Below are 21,637 nucleotides of genomic sequence, written 5' to 3'. Positions count from 1 at the left end.
CAACCACTCACCAATTCTAAACGAATGATTGTTAGAATTCTGTTTAGTGCTAATTGTTAGAATTCTGTTATTTCGCAATACCAGTAGTGTATTTAAACAAGGTTGCAAGAAATGAAAAGCAAGAAGAAAATTATCCAATTAGTCTTAACTAGGAGGTACCTTGTCCTCGAAATCAAGGCCAAATCCCTCTGCTCGTATCATGATATGTCAAATACTGGCTCGGGGTGATACATTAGCTGCTCCAAGTAGGGGTTGTGTGCTCAAGCTCAAGGAAAAGAGAAGCAACAATGCTAGCAACATGTACTTCATTATTGATTTGTATGTAATTCAGGTGGATTCTTTGTATTTGGTTAATGATGGATGGAGCATAAGGGAAATGATGCGATGTTTGAATTTATAGAACACATCAATTAATCTATGACTTCTTCCCCGTTTCATTACAGTTATTGTGTAAGAAATATTTTTATCCTAATATAATTATTATTTTAAATTTTTAATATAATATTAATTATTTTTTTTCATTTATATTTCTTATTTATTTAACGATGAACTATAAAATTTAAAAATAAATTAATAATATATAAAGTTAATTTTATAAAATTATTATTTTTCATGCAATTATTATTATTGTCATTATATTTTTGAACAATGTACTATTGGTCATATTAACTAAGTTAATAATAAACTGATCTGAAAGCATGTAGCTATGTATCTGTTTCGCATACTATGAACACAGGGTTAGCTGGTATCAATGTCGTTCTTTGTGGTGTTGGCCTTTTATTTTGCAACTAGCAGGATTGATTTTGCATCTCTTCTCTCTAGGTGATGAATCCTCCTCTTCATAAAAGTAGGTTTTGAAGACCGATAAGTTATCTTGTTGATTCTATGGTCTGTTCGCTCATTTAAATATTTGATTAATTGATTATATTAAAAGGAGTAGGTAGTCCAATTGGGCTAACATGAACATAGCAATGGATTTTTTAAAACTTTAATCCTCGTTTGTCTTAATAAATGAAAAATATTCATTTTTTCCACATTCTTATAGTTAGACGATTTCAAATAATTTAATGCTAGTAACGGCCATTCTTAATTACTGGACTTTATCCCTTTTTTCGCAGGAAGAGTTCGTAAATTCAATTATAGTAATTAAGTACTAGTAAATTAAAGATTTCCTTTACTTGGTTTTGCTTGGTTAATCAAATATTATTATTATTTTAGTTCATTGCATTTGTTAATTAGTTATAATGAGCTATTTTAAAACCATTTTTTTTATTAGAAATCTAATCTTCAGAACATAAATGTCTTGTTAGGTATATGATCGGATGGAAATAATTTTGATTAGATCGGAATAAATTATGGTGTTTGATTGAACAAATTTAGAGTGAAATATAATTTTAAAAACTAATGAAACTCAATATATTATTTCTCTCCTATTTTCAATCATCTCTTCTCTATTTTTCTTCAACTAACTTTTAGTTTTGACTTTATTTTTCACATGTTTTTACTTTTTCTTTTTAGTCTTTTCATTATAACATTATTTATGATATAATGTTATTAAACAACGGTTGTTTATATAAACAAAGGTGCTTATAAGCAATTTCATGTCATATACTTCATTAGAAAAAAAAACTTAAGTAACATTACTTAAAGTTAAGTAACTCATGTAAGCCCTCTCATTGAAAATATTCTTAGAAGATTTCATGAGTCCATTTAATTGAGGAAAAAATGACCCAAAATTAGTTAAAGTGATTTGAATATACATAAATAAAGTCATCGAATGCACCACCAGTAAAAAAAAAAATAGATTATATGATTTTTAATTCTCTAAAAAAGAGGGAACAAGGACTAAAAGAGACAATGAAAAAAGTTGTTAAAAAAAATCTCATGTGAATAATAAATCTAAAGATTGATATTTAATTGAGCTAAAAATATCATATTTTGGTATCATGTACATCAACGTGGACAATAATGATATCATCTCAACTTTAGCTTATTACCATCTCACTTTCAACATTCAGTTTACCATCTCAATGAGTTTTCACCGAGTCACTGATCAAATTATATAAATAATTTGATGTTGATGGATTGACAAGTGCACCAATTTGTTCTTAGTAAAATTAAAACAAAAGTCCGAGTGTCGAATCCACAGAGACTTTGTTTGTACTTAGGTAGATGAATATTTAATTAAGAAAAAGATTTGAAAAGATTGTAGAAAATAGTAAATTAAATTGATAAAAATTAAATCAAACAAGAAAAAGAATTAAACATGAATTTAAATTAATTAATTAAAGATAGAAAAGATGAGAAAATCCAATAATATTGTACAAGAAAATTCAGAATATGAGAATGTTGGGAACTTAACTTACTAGAGTTACTCTTTGATGTAATGTTAATGATTTTTCTCTATTTATAATTATTTCAATTTACACTTGCATCTATTAGTATACTCTAATTTTGGACCCCCGCACGAAAGAGCCTAATTTATCTATTTTCTGTCCCAAATTTTTTTTGCAGAGCTAAAATAGTAAATTGCATTAAGAATAGAGATACATAACAGGTTAAACAAATATCAATTTATCCCTTGTGATGACTTTATTTAGATACCCTTTCCTAATTTTATTAGAAAATTACGTTTCCCAACACTATCCCTAAAACTTACCATGCAAATGAGTGATAGCCACAAATAATAATATATTAAGCACAAGAAAAGATAATGCAAATGTAATATTCATAAATAGATAGAAAGAGAAATTACATAAAAAGTAGTTAGCTGCCAAGTTCCTAACAAAAAGGGTTTTAGCCCCTCATTATCATGGAGACTTTACAATTGCAAGAGGAGAATATTTATTAAAGGGGAAAAAGATTAGAAAGAGAATAGAGAGAAGGATTGACTTCCATTGCTTGCTTCTCCTTCTTTAAGAAATTGTATTCTCTTGAAATTTCTTTGTATCTTCTCCTTCTCTCTTCATGCAGATTAGCGGGCCTATGATGATTTTCTTAATTAGTTTTTTTTCCTTAATTATTTTACTTTCATTAATTAGTCATTCTTTTCTCAATTATCATACTTTCCTTAATTAGTTTTGATTTCCTTAATTATTCTTGTTTTTGTGGACTTTATTTTACTTACTAATTTTCATAAATTCATCACTTTTAATATTCTCTTCATAAAAATTTAAATGATATTAATTTAATAATTATTTACTCAAAAACAAAAAATTAGAAGAAAAGAATTACAACTTTTTCTATAATTTAACCCCTAAAACATACTCATAATTAATTGTTATGACAATATATTTTAATTTAAAATCTTAAAGTTTAAATTTGTATTTTCTTTAATTATATGATACTTAATTTACTTATTTATATCTAATGTAAGATTTTCTTTCATACTTACTCTAACAAAGATCAACCGCGCAAATTTATTAGCCCATAACTATAGGTATCAGTTAATGTAAAGGGAAAAAAATTGAAGGGGCCGAACTGAATTGGGAAAGATCAACCATTGAGATAAAATGTATTTAAATAACTATACAACGAGAAGATATTTCTTCACTTTATTCATTTTTTTTAACAAAACATACATGTAAATACAACTTGAGAGAAACTTAATAAATGCCGAATTAACATCGGTGCTATAAAGAAAACACACTTATTAGTTATTAGTTTCTTATACATTATTGAAAATTAAGGAGCTTAATTTGATCAGGCCCTCTGGAACTTGACTTTGAAAGGAACATTGCTTAGAGCCAAACGCCTAAAGCCATTCTCATCCACAAACACACCAATATCCTTGCACATGTGCTTGGAAGAAGAGGAAGGGAACACGCTGGGACAATAAACAATCTTATAAGCACCATCGCACTTCTCAATCTTGAACCAGTTGCGTATAGTTTCCCAACTGGGGTTTCCCATAGAGCCACCAGTGGAGACAAACCACTTTCCTTTAGAGACATCAAAGTGATCCAATTTCCACACTGGGGAGTACTCAGCACAACTGGTATGATCAGTGGAAAACATGATGTTCAAATCAGTGGAAACACGAACAACACCTTTCTTAGGGTCAACGGGTGAAAATTGCAATGGCAAGCCATGAGATCTTGGCACAACCACAACATCAAGAGGGCATGATTCACCAATGCTGGCAAGTGAAAGGCCTCCACCACCCATGCATCTTTCATACCTTCCACATCTTGTTAAGGGCACCGCCGGAACGATATAGTAACTGAGACCAGCTCGGAGCTTCTTCCCTGATGTGTCAACCACTTGCTCAGGTGATGCATCAGCTACTCCAAGTAGTGGTTGTGAGCTCAATGCAAAGAGAAGCACAAATGCTAGCAATATGTTCTTCATTATTAATTTGTTTAAAATGCAGGTGTATATATAGGTACTTTGTATTTTTGTTACTGAAAGGATGAACTGATGAAGCTTAAGGGAGATGAGAAGTATGAATTTATAGATATCTTCAATTATGGGTAACTCTACCTTTGGATACTTAGTAGTTAGTATATAATAGATATAATATATATTTTCCTTGTAGTATTTGAACATACAATTGGCCATATTTAGTTAATAAATTGATCTGAAATGATGAGGCTATGCTACGTATCTAGCATCTCTCTAGGTGTTTGAATTCTCTTCATAGAAGTAGGTTTTGAAGGACAACACATGTTATCTTGCTGATTCTATGGTCTTCTTGCTCATGAAATTTGATTGATTGACTTTTACAAAAGGTGTAGATAATCCAAACTGTGGGCTAATATTTAAGCATAGTATTGGATTTTTAAATTTTTGTTAAGTTCATGTTTATCTTAATAAATGAAGAACCTTTATTTTTCTACTACTCTTATAGTTAGACGTACGAAGATTTCGAATAGTTTAATGCTAGTGAATTCTATTTTTATTGTACTTTATCACCATTTTATCGCTGAAAGAATTCATCAGTTCATGTATGTATATATAGACTTAGTTTCCCCCTATTATATATTATATATAAATTAGTATTTAGTACTAAAGGTTATCTCTACTTGATTGGTTGGTTAATAATGATGATGGAAAAGAATTCATGCGTTATTGACTCTAGCTAGCATGTTCAAAAACAGAAGTCCATCTCAGCAAGAAGTCCATTGGTGCTGACTAATCACGTATATAGACCTCATAGATTTAGATATAGAGAAACTTGATTTGAGAACAACCACTACTATATATTATATTAATTATTACATTACTCTTCTGAAAAGAATACCGGTAGAAAATATGTATATATATTTTTTTTGGAAAAGGAAAAATATATTAATTGTTGGAGTACAAGGATACCTCTCGTGTCCTACATCTTAAACTTGTACGTTCAAGCGATTACAAAAACAGGCCATACATTAAACAGGATTAGACTAACCGGAAGAAAATATTGAAATAATAGCAGAAACAATTAAACTTATCACCCATTTTTAGTTAAAGTGAATTTCTTATATTGATGAAAATATGGACCCAACTGTATTGTGCAAATCAATGACCTTATCCGGGAATATGTTTATCCTGAATCCCATAGATAACAATCCTCCTAGCAACCTATATATAATATTGACACAAACATTCTCCCTTAAACTCCATCCAAATATATAACCAAAACACAAATTACTTATCGAAGAAATAATACAAAACAATGAAGACCGCATCGTTAGCATCATTGGTTCTTATTCTCTTAGCCTTGAGCTCACAATCACTACTTGGAGAAGCTGAAACTTCACCTGAGCAAGTGCTTGACACATCAGGCAAAGTTCTCCGGGAAGGTGTCAATTACAACATTCTCATATCCATGCCCTACACAAGTTGTAGAAGTCCACAAGGCCTTGGCCTCTCAAAGATTGGTAACTCATGCCCTCTTGATGTCGTGGTTGTGGATATAAACCATCGCTTGCCACTTAGGTTTATACCTGTTAACCCTAAAAAAGGCGTTATTCGTGTGGCTACTGATCTCAACATCATGTTCCCTGATCGTAACGTGACTTGTCCTCACCATTCCACAGTGTGGAAGGTTGATAATTTTCATGTTTCTAAGGGACATAGGTTGGTGACCACTGGAGGTGTTGTTGGATACCCTGGTAGGGAAACTATTGGCAATTGGTTCAAGATTGAGAAGTATGATGGTGCTTATAATTATAAACTAGTGTATTGTCCCAGCGTATGCCCTTCATGCAAGCACGAGTGCAAGAATGTTGGGATGGTTGTGGATCAGAATGGGAACCAGCGTTTGGCACTAAGTGATGTTCCCTACCAATTTAGATTCTTCAAGGCATAACCAAAGCTCCTCTATCTTGTTATGCACAAACAACTATTTATATGTACTTCCTAATAATGATGTGTTCGTTCAAAGTTTAATTTATCTGGACATACCTATGATGGGTTTCCTTGCTAAGAAATAAATAATAAATAAGTATTTGGATAAAATAAAAAAAGTGTTTTTTCTAATATTGTACTTTTAATTCTATGTTTCTCTAGCTAGGCATATGATCGAACCACAGAACTAACATGTCTTTAATTTCATGCAAGTGTTGGTAATTTTTAATAAACTTTATAAAATATCAAATGAGCACCAAAACACATTACGTCAGATTATTCAGAAGTTTTAAAGAATACCTGGACTATAGAGCTTGATCAACACGTAGCAGAATCTTGCAGCGGTCACAAACAATTGGTTTAATGACCTTCCTCAACCAAATAACCTTCTTCCTTATGAGACCTTCGTTTTCTCGTCAGATGGGGAGAGGAGAAACTATTTCTTGATTTGGTGTCTTGGAGACCATAATCATGCCTTAGGTTTTAACCTATTAGGGTTCCCATTATCCCCTAACGGACCAAACTAGTTTCCGCTCATTAAACCCATATCAATTTTGTGTTGGTAGTCTAATGGACTTACTGAATTAGATTACTTTATATTGAATCCATCTAAATGTAAATAACTAATATAAATGTTATAATATAATATGTAGCCCATATTAATTAATTAGGAATTATAAAATTCCTAACAATCTTCCACTTGGATTTCATATTAACTTTAGACATTTATATCACAAAATTCTTTAGGCGCGCAACTGTATGTTATTTACTTTTAGACTCTTTTTATACAATCTAGTTCATCTCATATAGCAATAGGAAATCACTGTAGTTTTCATCATAATTTAGCGTGACTAAGCCACAATGATTACCACTGTTACTCATACTCGATGACATAGATCAAATATGGATAAGCGGCATGGAAATTACATACAATGTGATCTTAATCATGCATATTTCCAACTAGTCCAAACTTTATTCTTTATAGAGATCAATCCAAAATGCAATACAAATATTGCACACAGAGCAAACTTATAATGAAATGATAAATTTTAACTTTATTTCTGTAGAAAATCCAAACAACAAAATATTTGTAAACCATAAGATATAGAACATAAGTAAGACTCACACTAAATTAAGGTACTATCAGGAATTACACTCATATGAGCAATGTGCTTGTGAAAAACTTTAGTGTCATACCTTTAGTAAGTGGATCAGCTAGTGTGTAATAAATTCCTATATATTCTATACAAATATGTATTTTCTAAATTCTTTATTTAATAGCCAAATACTTTATGTCAACAAAATTTTACTTGGTTGAATTCTTAATAATACCGCTAAGATATTGTCTCAATAAACGTCCGATGGCTACTTAATGTTGGCGACAACAGGCAAGCCGATTACAATGATTTAATAATCATAAATTCTAGTATGATGTCTCATAGCAAAATATTAACTCCACCAACATGGTTAAAGGTGATTGCTTATGTGGAGTGGTTTCTATTAAAACATTCTGAAAAAATCAAAGTCAGAATATCCAATGATCTCTAAACTTCTAGACTTTCGATATGAAAACACATAGTTTCTTGTTCTCTTCAATTAACACATAATACGCTTTATTACTTCTAGTGTTGCATACCAAGATTACTCATATATCACCTTAGGACTCCCTTTTCAAACTCTAAATTTTATACATGCAGATTTGGGATTCACATAATATGAGTAATTTAAACCATAGTAGTAACAACAATAACAATTAAAGAAGAGAACAACAAGCATGCAATGCACAAATAATCTTTATGGTAAATTTCAAGACCTAAACAAGATACCTAGTGCACCATTAATCCTCAATCTTTGGATTGAAAAAGACTAACTGCAATTGGTACTCTCAACGCATTGATCAAGTATTGGTGATAAGTCCTGTCAAACAAGGTTGTCTTTGGACACTTCATTGCTCACATGGAAAACTTATATGATGATTATTCCGGTCAAATAATGATTATCTTTGAACATTTCATTATTCACATGGAAAAATACACTATTTATAATCATCACATGTTTACCATTGCAAGCATGTAATTATTCTGTCAAATAGTGTCTTCCTTTGGGCCGAACACACTTCACATGAATAATTCCATGCAACATCCATATAAATTCAATCAAATTAACTTACACAATAGAGATTACTTTGGTAACATGTTGTTTCAATCAATTTAACCAAAAAAATACAAGACAATTTAATATAATAAATGGGGGGGTCTTAAAATTACACAAATTTTCTTAAAATTACATAATTTAACCAAAAGAATCCTTTGAAGATACTGGAGAAAAGGTTTCTTTATAGTTAATGCCTTCCTTCTGAGTAAAGCTTTTAGCACTAGACAAGCCTTATATCTCTCGATATTACCCTTTGAATCCTTCTTGGTTTTAAATATCCATTTACAACCAATAGGTTTCACACGTTCAGGAAATTTGACTAGATCCCAAACTTCATTGTCATTCATAGACTTCATCTCATCCTTTATGGCGTCAATCCAATTTTGAGAGTTAGAACTGCATGTAGCTTGATAGAAGTTGATTGGACCATTCTCTGTTAAACCAATGCCATCCTCATGTTCTTGGAGAAAAATAATATAATCATTTGAGATTGCACTTCTTCTCTCTCTAATGGATCTCCTTAATGGCACTTCTTGAGATTGTTAAGGTTGCTCTAAAGGTATTTGAGGGAGAACCTCATTGTTGTCTTGTTCTGGAACAATGTCAATAGTTTGGACATTGTCTTCTATCACTAGAGTTGTGTCTTGAACAGTAACAAGTATGAGGACTTGATCATTGTAAATAACAGGTTCTTCCTCAAAAACAACATTCCTTATGTTCTCTTCCTTCCCAAACTCAACTTCCTCAAGAAATCTCGCATTTCCCATCTCGGAAAAAGATCTTAAGGTGGGATTGTAAAATTTATAGCCCCGAGAGCGTTTAGCATAGCCAACAAAATGGCAGCTAATTGTTCTTGAGTCCAACTTTCTTTCATGTGGCCTATAAGGTCGTGTCTCAGCCGGACAACCCCAAATGTGCAAATGTTTAATGCTTGGCATTTTACCAGTCCAAAGTTCATAAGGGGTTTTGTTAACTGCTTTACTTGGCACCCTATTGAGGATGTAAATTGCGGTCTTTAAGGCTTCTCCCCAAAGTGACTCTGGCAAAGAGGAATGACTAATCAGACTTCTCACCATATCCTTAAGAGTTTGGTTTCTTCGTTCTGCTACACCATTCATGCTAGGTTTACCCAACATAGTGTATTATGGAAAAATTCCACACTCTTTGAGAAAAAGCGCAAAAGGTCATGGACGTTGTTCTCCTAATCCATCGTATCTTAAATAGTACTCACCACCACGGTCAGATTTGATAGCCTTAATTTTCTTTCCAAGTTGAAGCTCAACCTCAACCTTGAAGGTCTTAAAAAAAACGTCTAGGGATTGAAACTTCTCATGTATCAAATATAGGTAACCATATCTAGAGTAGTCATCTATGAACATAATGAAATATTGTTGTCCATTCCAAGAAGTTGTAGGAAAAGGACCACAAATGTCTGTATGCACTAGTTCTAAGACGTCTTTAGCTCTTTCGACACCTAATTTCCTTATGTTTGTTTGTTTTCCCTTTATGTATTCAACACAGACTTCAAAGTTCGATAAATCCAAAGGGTCAAGAATTTCATCCGACACAAGTCTCTGAACTGTTTAGAGATATGGCCTAAACGCTTATGCCATAAGGTGGTTGGATTCTCATTCAACTTTCATTTTGTACCACGTGAACTTGTTTGCAGTATTTCATTATAGGAACTAACAACATCAAACATGTAAAGATTATCAATTAAAGAACCAAAATCAACCATATTTGAATTTTGGTAGAGACTAACTTTATTATTTCCAAATGAACAAGAAAATCCAAATTTGTCCAAACTAGAAATAGAAATCAAATTCCATCTAAAAGACAGTACAACAAAAGTCTCAAATAAATCCAAATAAAATCCATTTTTTAACTGCAATCTAAAAGTTCCAATAGCTTCCACTGCAATCTTCTTGCCATCACCCACAAAGATGAATCTTTTATCATCACTTGGCAATCGGCTCCACAGGCAACCCTGCATAGTCATACTTATGTGAGTAGTAGCATCAAAATCTACCCACCAAGTATCTTTAGGTACAAAAGCTAAATTAACTTCTAAACAAACTAGAGTAAGAAATTTACCTTTCTTCACATGCCATGCGACATACTTGGGACACTCTTTCTTCACGTGTCCCGACTTCTTGCAGAAGTAACATGTAAATTTCTCATCCTTGTTTTGTTTCTTTTGCTGAGAAGTCTTTTCCGCAGCACCCTTAGTCTTCTTCCTTTTCTTATTCTAAGAGGTCGAAGTCAAGTGAGCACTTTCAATCCTATCTCTTTGCAACCTCTCCTCCTCTTGCACACAGTGAGATATAAGCTCATTGAGGGACCATTTGTCCTTCTGAGTGTTATAGCTCACTTTGAATTGCCCAAAATGTGTAGGAAGCGAGATCAAAACCAAGTGCACGAGCAGGTCTTCACCAAGCTCTAACTTAAGTGACTTGAGTTTTGATGCGAGATTGGACATCTCCATAATGCACTCCTTTTTGTTCCCTTTGCCTTTATACTTCATGGAGATGAGTTTAGCCAAAAGGTTACTCATCTCCGCTTTTTCATTTTTGGCAAAGTATTGCTCAATTTCCTCAAGAAATTTCTTTGCACTTTGACCCTCAGAAATAGAGCCTCGAAACGCCTCAGGAATAGAGCGCTTCATGATCATAAGACACATTCGGTTGGACCGATCCCACTTCTCAATGCCAAGTCCAAATTCATACAGTTAAGAATAATTTCTATGACTTCCTTCCAGACCTTAAAATTTGTCCCATTCAGCATTGGGATAAAATTCACTTGGGCAGTAACATTTGCAGCACTTATAATATTAACTAAACAGAGAACAAAAATTAATAACATGTTCACAAATAATCAAACAAGTCATATAAAGTATATATAACAAGACATGTAAATATTTCCCATAACAGGTCCATCACAAGATACACAACACAACATTAATTCTAGTCTTTGGACAGATAAATTAATTTATAATTGGTACTTTCAACACAATGATCAAATATTGACAATTAGTTCTAACAAATAATAATATTTCTTTGGATCGACTATTATTCTCATGAAAAAAAAAACTTTATAATTGTCACATATTTATCATCGCAGGTATGTTATTATTTGGCCAAATTGTGTCTTTCTTTGAGCCGAGCACAATTCACATAAACAATTACATACTAACATCCATGTAATTTAATTAAATCAATTTATATAGTAGAGGTTACTTTGGAAATATAATGGCTCAATCAATTTAATTAAAATTACCGGACACGCAAATAAATTGAAAGGATCCGTAACAATTAAATTTGCACCCAATTATGATAGCAGTAAATATTTGAAAACAACATCATGGTAAACTAATTATGCATCTGAAACAAACATACCACGGTACTATAAAAAATTTATACTAACCACATGAATATCATAAACTATCAGCTTATCACTGATTCATGAAGAAAAAACAATTGGCCAAAAAATCAATAAATTATTCATATAAGACAAAAGACCATTGTCTTATTACTGATTCATATAAACAAAAAATATATATATTTATGAAATTGTGCCATGTACTAAATGCCAACACCGGATACGTAGAACCTTTATTCCAAATAGAACAATATGTGAGCACATGCGACACAAAAAAAATGTACAAACTCGTAAATCAAATGTAGAGGCCTTTTATTCATTTTAAAGAAAAGAAAAACTTTATGACCATTACGTTATATTATCAAGAGATTAACTTGATCAACACACAACGAATATGGGACCTTTGTTTTCTCTTCAGATGGGGAGAGAAGAAACTATTTCTTGATTTGGTGTCTTGGGAACCATAACCATGCCTTAGGTCAAAAAGAGGCTGTTTCCGGATTCGAACCCATGACCAACAAGTCACCAAGGCACAACTTTACCGCTGCACCAGGACTCGCCCTCACTCATTTAAATATAAATAATTAATATAAATATTATAATATAATATATAGCTCATTAATTAATTGAGAATTATAATCCTAACCGCAAGAGTTAGCCGAATTATGCGAGTAATCATAAAATTCTTACAGATATGTAGAACTCCCAAAATTATTCGAAGGAACTCAAACTGAGATAAGAGAATCACGACACTGATGAATCTGTGACTGACATGGGTGTTGAACATTGATCACTTGAAATAGTGTTACACAAACAGTATAAAATGATTAAGCCCCATCAACAAAAGTGCTTGACCTATTTCTGCACGTGTAGGCCATGGAACATTATTTAGTCAACTTTCAGTATATACTTATGCACAAAAGTCTTTCACTTCAGTAAGTTGTATAATAAAGATTTGCAAGAAGGTTAACATAAATTACCCGAGATAAATTAACTTCTTCATTTTTAATTGAAAAAAAACACCAAAAAACCCTATAAAACTATATTTAATTAAACTTTGTCGGCAGGGATTGCCTTCCCACTAGCCACCCTCATTAATTCTTGTCTTCTCATTATTTTCTTGTCTCCATCACCAATTCACAACAGTTACTTTTCCCCTCCATCAGTTTTTGTTCCATACTATTTTTTTAGAGTAAATTTTAATCTCTAAAAATATAAAGCATTATCACATTAGTCCTGTAACTATTTTTTTTTCTAATATTCATTGAAAGTGCAGTTCGTTAATTACATTAGTTCCAAAATAAAAATAGATGACTTAAAAATGCTAATACACCATATATTCATAAACCAAAATGTCAATATAAATTTCTAAATTAAGGATTTAGGTTAAACAAGTGAAAATTTTCAGACTTATTTAAAATTTTCTTAAACTCAATTAGTAATGTGGCGTTTAAAATTTTCAGAGATTAAAATGATTATTTACTCTTAATTTTTCATAGATCCTTGATATTATAAAAAAAATAGTAAAAAAATAAAAGTTTATTAAGAAAATTTAAGCATCTTCAAACAAAATATAAATTTACACACTAAATTATGATCCATGTTCTTGTATAATCCCCGATCCTGTTCTATATACAATTTGTGCAAAGACTGATTGTAAGAATGGAAAACAAAATTCCATAACTTTGTGCAACCTCCACCTGTTGGTTCTTTATTGCCTGTGTGCGGTACACGATTTTTGGCACTATGCGTACCCCACAAGGCTTCCCTTTCTTTTATCTTAATAAAAAATTCAACGAAGCAAAGTCTAAGTACATAGGCTTGTGTTGAAGAATTCATTCCATGCATAACTTCAAAAATACAACGGGAGCTGTGTCAGTCAATAGCTATAAAAACTCAGCCACCCATTTCATTTGATGGCTTCAAAAACAATTGATGCTGACCATAGTAACTTACTAACATACTTGGTATTCATATATATATATATATATATATATATATATATATATATATATATATATATATATATATATATATATATATTATTAATGTACTTCAGTAACTAAAATGTATATGTGAGAGCAAAGTTATCGTTAAGTGTTGGCCGTAAAGTAGCATTCAAACATAAAAAGCAAAGCAGCCAATTAGGCTTGTGATTTCTTTTGATCGAGCGTGTAAGTAATTGCACTTTTTTGTGCATATATGCGTCCACGTACAGTATATTTATGTGAGCCTGAGGCGGTGTATTTGTGTTTAAATTCATTCACTTTTTCTATCACCTATACACCATTAATGCAGTCCAAAACAAATTAGCTAGAAGCATTCAGTTCACAATAAAAACAATGAAGATCACATTAATCCCGTTGCTCCTTCTTTCTGTGTTGGGAATAAAATCACTGCTTGAAGGAGCTTATGATTCACCTCACCAAGTTGTTGACACATCTGGCAATATACTAAGGGTAGGTGCCAACTACTACATCATTCCCAACCCTACTACCAAATGTTCAATTTTTTCCAAATACAAAGGTAACAACGGGCTTGTGCTAGCAAAAGTAGCAGCTAACAAGACCTTCCCTCTTGATGTTTTGGTTGTGGAGGGACAGCAATTAGGCCAGCCACTAACTTTTACACCGATTCATGACCAAAAGAAAGGTGCACCGGTTCGTGTCTCTACTGACCTCAACATCGAGTTCTCCATGCAAACAAGTTGTTCACAATCAAATGTGTGGAAAATTGATCACTTTGATAGGGCAACGAGGAAGTGGTTTGTTACAACTGGTGGTGTTGTGGGGCACCCAAGTTGGAGAACTATCAGCAACTGGTTTAAGATTGAGAAATATGATGGTGACTATAAGCTGGTTTCGTGCCCAACTTTTTGTGCATATTGCAAGGTTCAATGTAGGGATATTGGTGTATACGAGGATCAAAATGGGAACAAGCGTCTAGCCCTCACTGATGCGCCTTACAAAGTTCGGTTTCAGAAGGCCTAAGGAGCATTTAATACACAAATACAATTGAACGGCTCTGTAAGAATTAATCTTGTCTATGGTGCTCCAGAATGCACAAGACATTGTATGTATCAATCATTAATTGTATATTTTGGGGACCAAACTACTAAAAATTAGAAAAAGACTCAAGTTATTCTAAAAATAATACTAAAATTTATTATTTATTTTTCTGTTCATTTTAAAAAAAAATTAATTATTATAATAAAAAATAATCTTAATCATTAATTTTTTTTAAAATATGATGACAGGTGAGTAACTTTGTACAAATATATTTTAGTTAATGGAGGAAAAAAATAAAGAAATGATTGGAGCAAACAACCCAATCAGGGAGTACTGAAACAATCATTGATTCTCCATTTCACGTTAGAGGACACGTGAAGTAGAAGATGACTCGCAACAAAAAATTAGGTTAGATGACATCTGAGTCGACATGCCCAATTGTTGATAGATAGTAAGTTAATTTTTAGTTTCAATGGTCATTGTATATAATAACAACAATAGTTTGTAAACAATTTCATATTTTGTTGATTGCAAGATTCCCTGAAAAAGCAGTCCGCATAGGGTAGCTTTGTAACCCATAGACATCAGGATGTACTGACTACTGCCATTGGGTAACCAGAGCACCCTTATCGTGTCTATGCTGTAGGAGCCGATGTGAAAATCAGATAATAGTTTGGATCCACTTTAGCAGGTTCCCGCACATCTACGTCGATTAGCCCAGAAGAGTTGGATTGAATCAAATAAAATCTTAAGGAGGAGCTGACATAGAATATTAGGGATGAACTTAAGCAGTTGATCACTAAAAAAGTGATGAGACAACTAATGTTGTTCTTTAACCAGATGTAGTCTTATATTCAATCCCAGGGAATCGTACCTTTTGCCGAGCCTGAGGTAGCTCCTTCTACTGCCCGTGTCAGCACAAAGGGAAGCTATATCGATCCCTCGGGGCAGGACCTAGATATGACTACATCAGACAGGCATGGGTTGTATATTGATGACAATCCTTCCTGCTTAGTTTTGTTAACTCGTTGGCAAGTGTACCAAATTATCACAAGTAGTAAAGTACTTGGAAGTCCGAGTGTCGAATCCACAGGGACTCTGTTTATACTTAGATTAATGCAAACCCAATTTAAAAGCAATAGATAAAGAATTTAAAATAAAGATAAAAAATATATTAGATAAGATAAAGATTTAAAAGAAAGGATAAAAGATTTAAAGATAAAAATAGAAGATAGAGAAGATAAAATATTTAAATTAAGATAAGATAAGAAAATTAAAAGATAAAAATAGAAGATAAAAATAAAAAAAATCAGAATGTGATAAGGTTGGGACCTGGTTTGCCTAGGATGTATGAGTTTATGATTTTTCTTGATCAATTTAGGTGATTCTATTCTACCCACATTTGTTCAATTACTTGCCCCTAATTCCTCACAATGATAAGCCTATTTTATTTATCTATCTTCCAAATTCCTTTGCAAAGACCCAACAAATAAAATGCATGAAGTATGAATTCTAGATGTTTGTAAGAATGCATGGGCATACAATTATCATTCTATTCCTAGCAATGACTTTCTTATGAAATCCTTTCTTTTTGTTCTATTAGAAGTTATCCTCTCTCGAGTGTCTAACCCCTAAAATTAATGCATGCATATCTTCTTTAAATCTTATTTAGAAGTTACCATCTCCTGAGCGTCTAATCCCTAACAGAATATAAAGATGAATAATGCAAGATAAAAGCAGAAAAGATAATAGGATAGAAAACACCTTTGCATTGATAAATAGTGAGGTGAGTATATCATACATCGCTTGGCTTTTAGGCCTGCCAGGCCCTAACTAGGGTTTAGCCACTCATGACCAAAAAATAATAAAAAATAGAAAATGAAAACTAATTGCTTACAAATTGAAATATGCAATTAATCAAGTACGAAAAAAAAAGTCCTCGGCAACGGCACCAAAGAGCTAACAAGTTTTTGGATGAGGTATAAGAACTGATGGGATAAGAGGGGTGAAAGAAAGAAAGAGAGTAAATGAAACCCCTATTAGAGGGGGGTTCTGTGGTGCTTCTTTACTGCTTGGCTTGACTCCATTTTTATAGTTGTTGTAGTGGACTTGGGCCTGGTGCTAGAAATCTTCCTTTTTGATATTTTTGATATCTTTTGGACTTGTTATGCTTTTAATCATATCTTCCTCAGACTTCCTGATATTTTGGATATTTTCTCAATCTTTTTCTCTTTTAATCTCTCCTTTTCACATCTGCAAGTCATAAATAAGAAAAATATCAAATCTTAATATTTAAGCCAAAGATAACTGCTAAATAAATATTTTTAAAGATATTTTCAATATATTTTTATTATCAAAATAACTCATATTTAGCGGTTATCAAAATCCCCCAAATTAAAACTTTGCTTGTCCTTAAGCAAAAACAAAAATGAGAGCAGACTCCGAATGCTCCAACACTTTCAATAGCTGTAATTTTTTAAAATTCTTTCAATTGGACCTTTTTGCATTTCACAATGGAAGCACAAACATCATCGAGATGAAAATAGTTAGTATCGGAAATTAATCAAGTTGGCTTGCCTCACTTTCCTCACAAGGTTAGTGTTTCTCTCTGCGCACAAGTGTCTGGGGTGAGTGTTTGAAATTCTATGACCTGCAATTAAGATTTCCAAATTTTGCACTTCTTCTCAGTTAAAGTTATTTTTACTTACACTTGGTGGATCACTAAGGACTTTTATTGGCTTGTAACGGGGCCAGGCTGAACAAGAAATCATGGTTTTTCTGGGATTTCAAAAACTTAGGATTATAAGAGAGCATGCATCCTTAGAAAAATTTTCACTTATTTCCTGCCTAGGCTTATTTGTTTTTCAGCCTTTATTCCTCTTACAACACTTTTCTTTTTGGCATTTATGACACCTCTCTTTTTCTGCCCTTATTTCAATTTTTTTTAACTTTAGCACTTATGGCATTTTTTTTTGCCCTTATTAGCAATTTTTTTCTTTTTTTTTGTAAGAATACTTTGGGCTTACAAGCTTCTGAGGGTGCCCTATTGTGTGCAACTTTTTTTTTATAGGCAAATTCCCTTAGCAATCCCCCAAATTAAGGACTTATCATAACTTGAAACCCTTATGCTCTCTTAGAACCCTAAAACAAGGTCAAGGATATCAAAATTAGGCTCAGGGGTTTATTCAAACAAATCATTATTACTTTTGGCTTAACAGAGGTGCAAGGGATAAATTCATCACAGGTTGGCTTTTTGGCAGAATGACTAAAATAAAAAGAAACATGGCCTTGATCATATCCACCTTATGCAAATAATCTAACAGTCTCTCATAATTAAGTTCACACAGCTCATCGGGATAAGATAAAGTTATCAGCTTACCAGACCATGATCTATTTCCATCAAGCTAACCTTTTCTCTCTTTGTGATTCATGTTCCACTGTTTGACTGACTCTTGCTTCCAGGAAACCAGTATTTTCACAATTGTCATGCAGTATTTCAAGTGTTAAATCCTTCAGAAAAAGCCTAAATAATGACTTCACAAATATCATGCAATTTTTATTCAATGACTAAATTTAAACTACTGGAATTAAATTGCTGAAATTAAAATGCATAAAATCAAAATAAAGAAAGGAAATAACACAACTATCCTAAAAAAAAACAAAACACATAATGCAATTAACTAAAAGAAAGATAGGGTAAGAAATTTTGGGTTGCCTCCCAGTAAGCGCTTCTTTAACGTCATTAGCTTGATAGGTCCAATGCCTTCAAGGTGCCATGAAGGTCACATAAAACACACATCCTCCTTGCATTTTCATCTCTTAGCTAGAGATGCCATAAAACTCATGTATTCTGGAAGCACCTTCCACATTATTGCAAGAGAAATGGTAGCGATCAAGGAAAAAATGACACTTAAGGTTTTCTCATGTTCTTCATGTCTTTCTTCCTTGACAATCAGTTGATGAGGAGGAATATTGACTTGGAGAATAATTTTTTGTTGAACTTCTACTTGTGAGCACTTCTCCCATTGTTGTGCTTTCTTCTCATTTATTTCTTTTTTTTTCTCCTTCCTCATCACGCACATCTTCCTCAGTTTTCTTTTTCTTCTCTTCTCTCTTAGTGAAAATTACCTTGCAATCCTCTTTGGGCTTCATCTCAGTATTTATCGCAAAGGTTTCAGTGGGCGTTTCAGCAACTGACTCAGCTAGTTGGCCTATCTTTACCTCCAATTTTTTTATTGCTGCATCAGTTCTCTTCAGATGTGACCTTGTTTCCTGCATGAATTGTATTAACAATTCTTCTATGTTAGTGGGTTTCTCTTGATGACTCGGTCCCTGGCTATGATGTTGATAAGGTGAACCCCCTTGCTTGAAGTTATTACTTGGATAATATCTCCAACGTGGTCCTGCAAAAAATTATCACTCTGATAGAATCCTAATGGTCCTCTTTGATGGAATCCATGATGATTATGACTGCCTATGTAGTTAACTTCATTGGATGCGTCGTCTTGGACCATGCATAAGCCTAACTCATGTGTTCCTCCACATATATGACATCCCCCTACCTGCATAACAGAAGAGTGAGAAGGACTTACCGCTTGTAGTTGCTATGGAAGCTTGTTGAGGGTCTCTGTCAGGGCTTCTATTTGTTGGGACAACAACTTATTTTGAGCCCAGGTTGCATCTTGAGTAGTGAGTTCTAGAAGGCTTCTCTTTGTTGGGGCATATGTGCTATCACGAAGGATGACATGATCACTAGCCGCCATGTTTTCTATAAGTTCCATTGCCTCCTCCGGTGTCTTTAGCTTGATCTTCCCTCCTGCGGATGCATCCATTAATTGCTTTGATTGTGGTCGTAGGCCATCTATGAAGATGTTCAGTTTCACCGGTTCACTGTACCCATGTGTAGGTGTCTTCCGGAGTAGTCCGTGGAAACGATCAAGCGCCTCGCTGAGGGACTCGCCAAGAAATTGATGGAATGAAGAGATTTCCATCTTCCCTTCAACAGTCTTTGATTCTGGGAAGTATTTCTTCAATAATTTCTCCACCACCTCATCCCATGTTCGCAGGCTATTCCCCTTAAACGAGCGAAGCCATATTTTTGCTTTACCGGCCAAGGAGAAAGAGAATAGATTAAGGCGGATGACATCTTCTGACACTCCTGCTATCTTCACCGTGTTGCAAATGTTGATGTATGTGGCTAGATGTGCGTATGGATCTTCACTTGGTAGGCCGTGAAATAGATTTGAATCAGCTGGATAAGGGAATATGGATATGAGAAGTTGGCCGCCTGCACCTCTGGTCTGGCTATGCTGGCGAAGTATTGAGGTATAATAGGACTAGAGTAATTCTCTAGCGTCATCCTCTATGGACGATCTTCTGCCATGATGCATTCTTTAAAGAAGGAATGTGCACTGTTCACAAAAAAAAAACTACCAGAATAAAAATTAAATTGAAATATTTTTTTAATTTTTTATTTTTATAAATAAGAAAATAATAAAATAAGAATGAATAAAGAGAAAAAATTGAAAAGTAGAATGAAGCAACTAAAAAAAATAATAGATAAAAAAGAAATTAAAATAAAAAATAAAAAGTGAAAACTAATTGCTTTAAAATTGGAATATATAAATAATCAAGTACGAAAAACAAAGTCTCCGGCAACAGCGCCAAAAACTTGTTAACTCGTTGGCAAGTGTATCAAATTGTCACAAGTAGTAAAATACTCGGGAGTCCGAGTGTCGAATTCACAAAGACTCTCTTTGTACTTAGATTAATGTAAACCCAATTTAAAAGCAATAGATAAAAAATTTAAAATAAAGATAAAGAAATATATTAGATAAGATAAAGATTTAAAAGAAAGGATAAAAGATTTAAAGATAAGAATAAATGATAGAGAAGATAAAATATTTGAATTAAGATATGATAAAGATAAAAGAAAATAGAAGATAAAAGATAAGATAAGAAAATTAAAAGATAAAAAATAAAAGATAAAAAAAATCAGAATGTGATAAGGTTGGAACCTGATCTTCCTTGTTTTCGTAGGATGCATATGAGTTTATGATTTTTCTTTATCAATTTAAGTGATTATGTTCTACCCACATCTGTTCAATTACTTGCCCCTGATTTCTCACAATGACAAGCCTATTTTATTTATCTATCTTCCAAATTCCTTTGCAAAGACTCAACAAATAAAATGCATGAAGTATGAATTCTAGATGTTTGCAAGAATACATGGACATAAAATTATCATTCTATTCCTAGCAGTGATTTTCTTATGAAATCCTTTCTTTTTGTTCTATTAGAAGTTACCCTCTCCCGAGCGTCTAACCCCTAAAAACCAATGCATGCATATCTTCTTTAAAGATTATTTAGAAGTTACCCTCTCCCGAGCGTCTAACCCCTAACAGAATATAAAAATGAATAATGCAAGATAAAAGCAGAAAAGATAATAGAATAGAAAACACCTTTGCATTGATAAATAGTGAGTACATCATACATCGCTTGGCTTTTAGGCCTGCTAGACCCTAACTAGGGGTTTAGCCACTCATGGACATTGAGGGCTTTACAATGGATGAGATATAAGAACTGATGGGATAAGAGGGGTGAAAGAAAGTAAATGAAACCCCTAGTAGAGGGGGTTCTGTGGTGATTCTTTTCTGCTTGGCTTGACTCCCTTTTTTATAGTTGTTGTAGTGTGCAGTGGACTTGGGCCTGGTGCTAGAAATCTTCCTTTTTGATATTTTTGATATCTTTTAGATTTGTTTTGC

At 33.0% G+C, this 21,637-nt stretch overlaps 4 protein-coding genes across 4 annotated transcripts; 2 read left to right on the top strand and 2 right to left on the bottom strand.

The window, feature by feature from the left end:
- Positions 1-3,529: 3,529 nt before the first annotated feature.
- LOC100779841 (miraculin) lies at positions 3,530-4,405 on the bottom strand. Its single transcript, XM_003534035.4, has one exon. It carries the CDS (start codon positions 4,348-4,350, stop codon positions 3,703-3,705), a length of 648 nt encoding a protein of 215 aa, XP_003534083.1. The 5' UTR covers positions 4,351-4,405; the 3' UTR covers positions 3,530-3,702.
- Positions 4,406-5,659: 1,254 nt separating this feature from the next.
- On the top strand, positions 5,660-6,297 carry LOC100779308 (miraculin). The gene has a single exon (XM_003534034.3). It carries the CDS (start codon positions 5,660-5,662, stop codon positions 6,293-6,295), a length of 636 nt encoding a protein of 211 aa, XP_003534082.1. The 3' UTR covers positions 6,296-6,297.
- A 4,438-nt stretch (positions 6,298-10,735) lies between these two features.
- LOC112997899 (uncharacterized) lies at positions 10,736-11,152 on the bottom strand. Its single transcript, XM_026123929.1, has one exon. The coding sequence runs from the start codon at positions 11,150-11,152 to the stop codon at positions 10,736-10,738; it is 417 nt and encodes a 138-aa protein (XP_025979714.1).
- A 3,055-nt stretch (positions 11,153-14,207) lies between these two features.
- LOC100778784 (miraculin) lies at positions 14,208-14,855 on the top strand. Its single transcript, XM_003534033.4, has one exon. The coding sequence runs from the start codon at positions 14,208-14,210 to the stop codon at positions 14,853-14,855; it is 648 nt and encodes a 215-aa protein (XP_003534081.1).
- The last annotated feature ends 6,782 nt before the right edge of the window (positions 14,856-21,637 follow it).

The sequence above is a fragment of the Glycine max genome, chromosome 9 (genome assembly GCF_000004515.6).
Source record: "Glycine max cultivar Williams 82 chromosome 9, Glycine_max_v4.0, whole genome shotgun sequence".
Taxonomy (NCBI): domain Eukaryota; kingdom Viridiplantae; phylum Streptophyta; class Magnoliopsida; order Fabales; family Fabaceae; genus Glycine; species Glycine max.
This window is presented reverse-complemented; position numbering and strand designations above follow the sequence as displayed.

Bases quoted from the DNA above. Each gene is read 5' to 3' on its own strand.
- LOC100778784 (XM_003534033.4), top strand. From the start codon at position 14,208: ATGAAGATCACATTAATCCCGTTGCTCCTTCTTTCTGTGTTGGGAATA.
- LOC112997899 (XM_026123929.1), bottom strand. From the start codon at position 11,152: ATGAAGCGCTCTATTCCTGAGGCGTTTCGAGGCTCTATTTCTGAGGGT.
- LOC100779308 (XM_003534034.3), top strand. From the start codon at position 5,660: ATGAAGACCGCATCGTTAGCATCATTGGTTCTTATTCTCTTAGCCTTG.
- LOC100779841 (XM_003534035.4), bottom strand. From the start codon at position 4,350: ATGAAGAACATATTGCTAGCATTTGTGCTTCTCTTTGCATTGAGCTCA.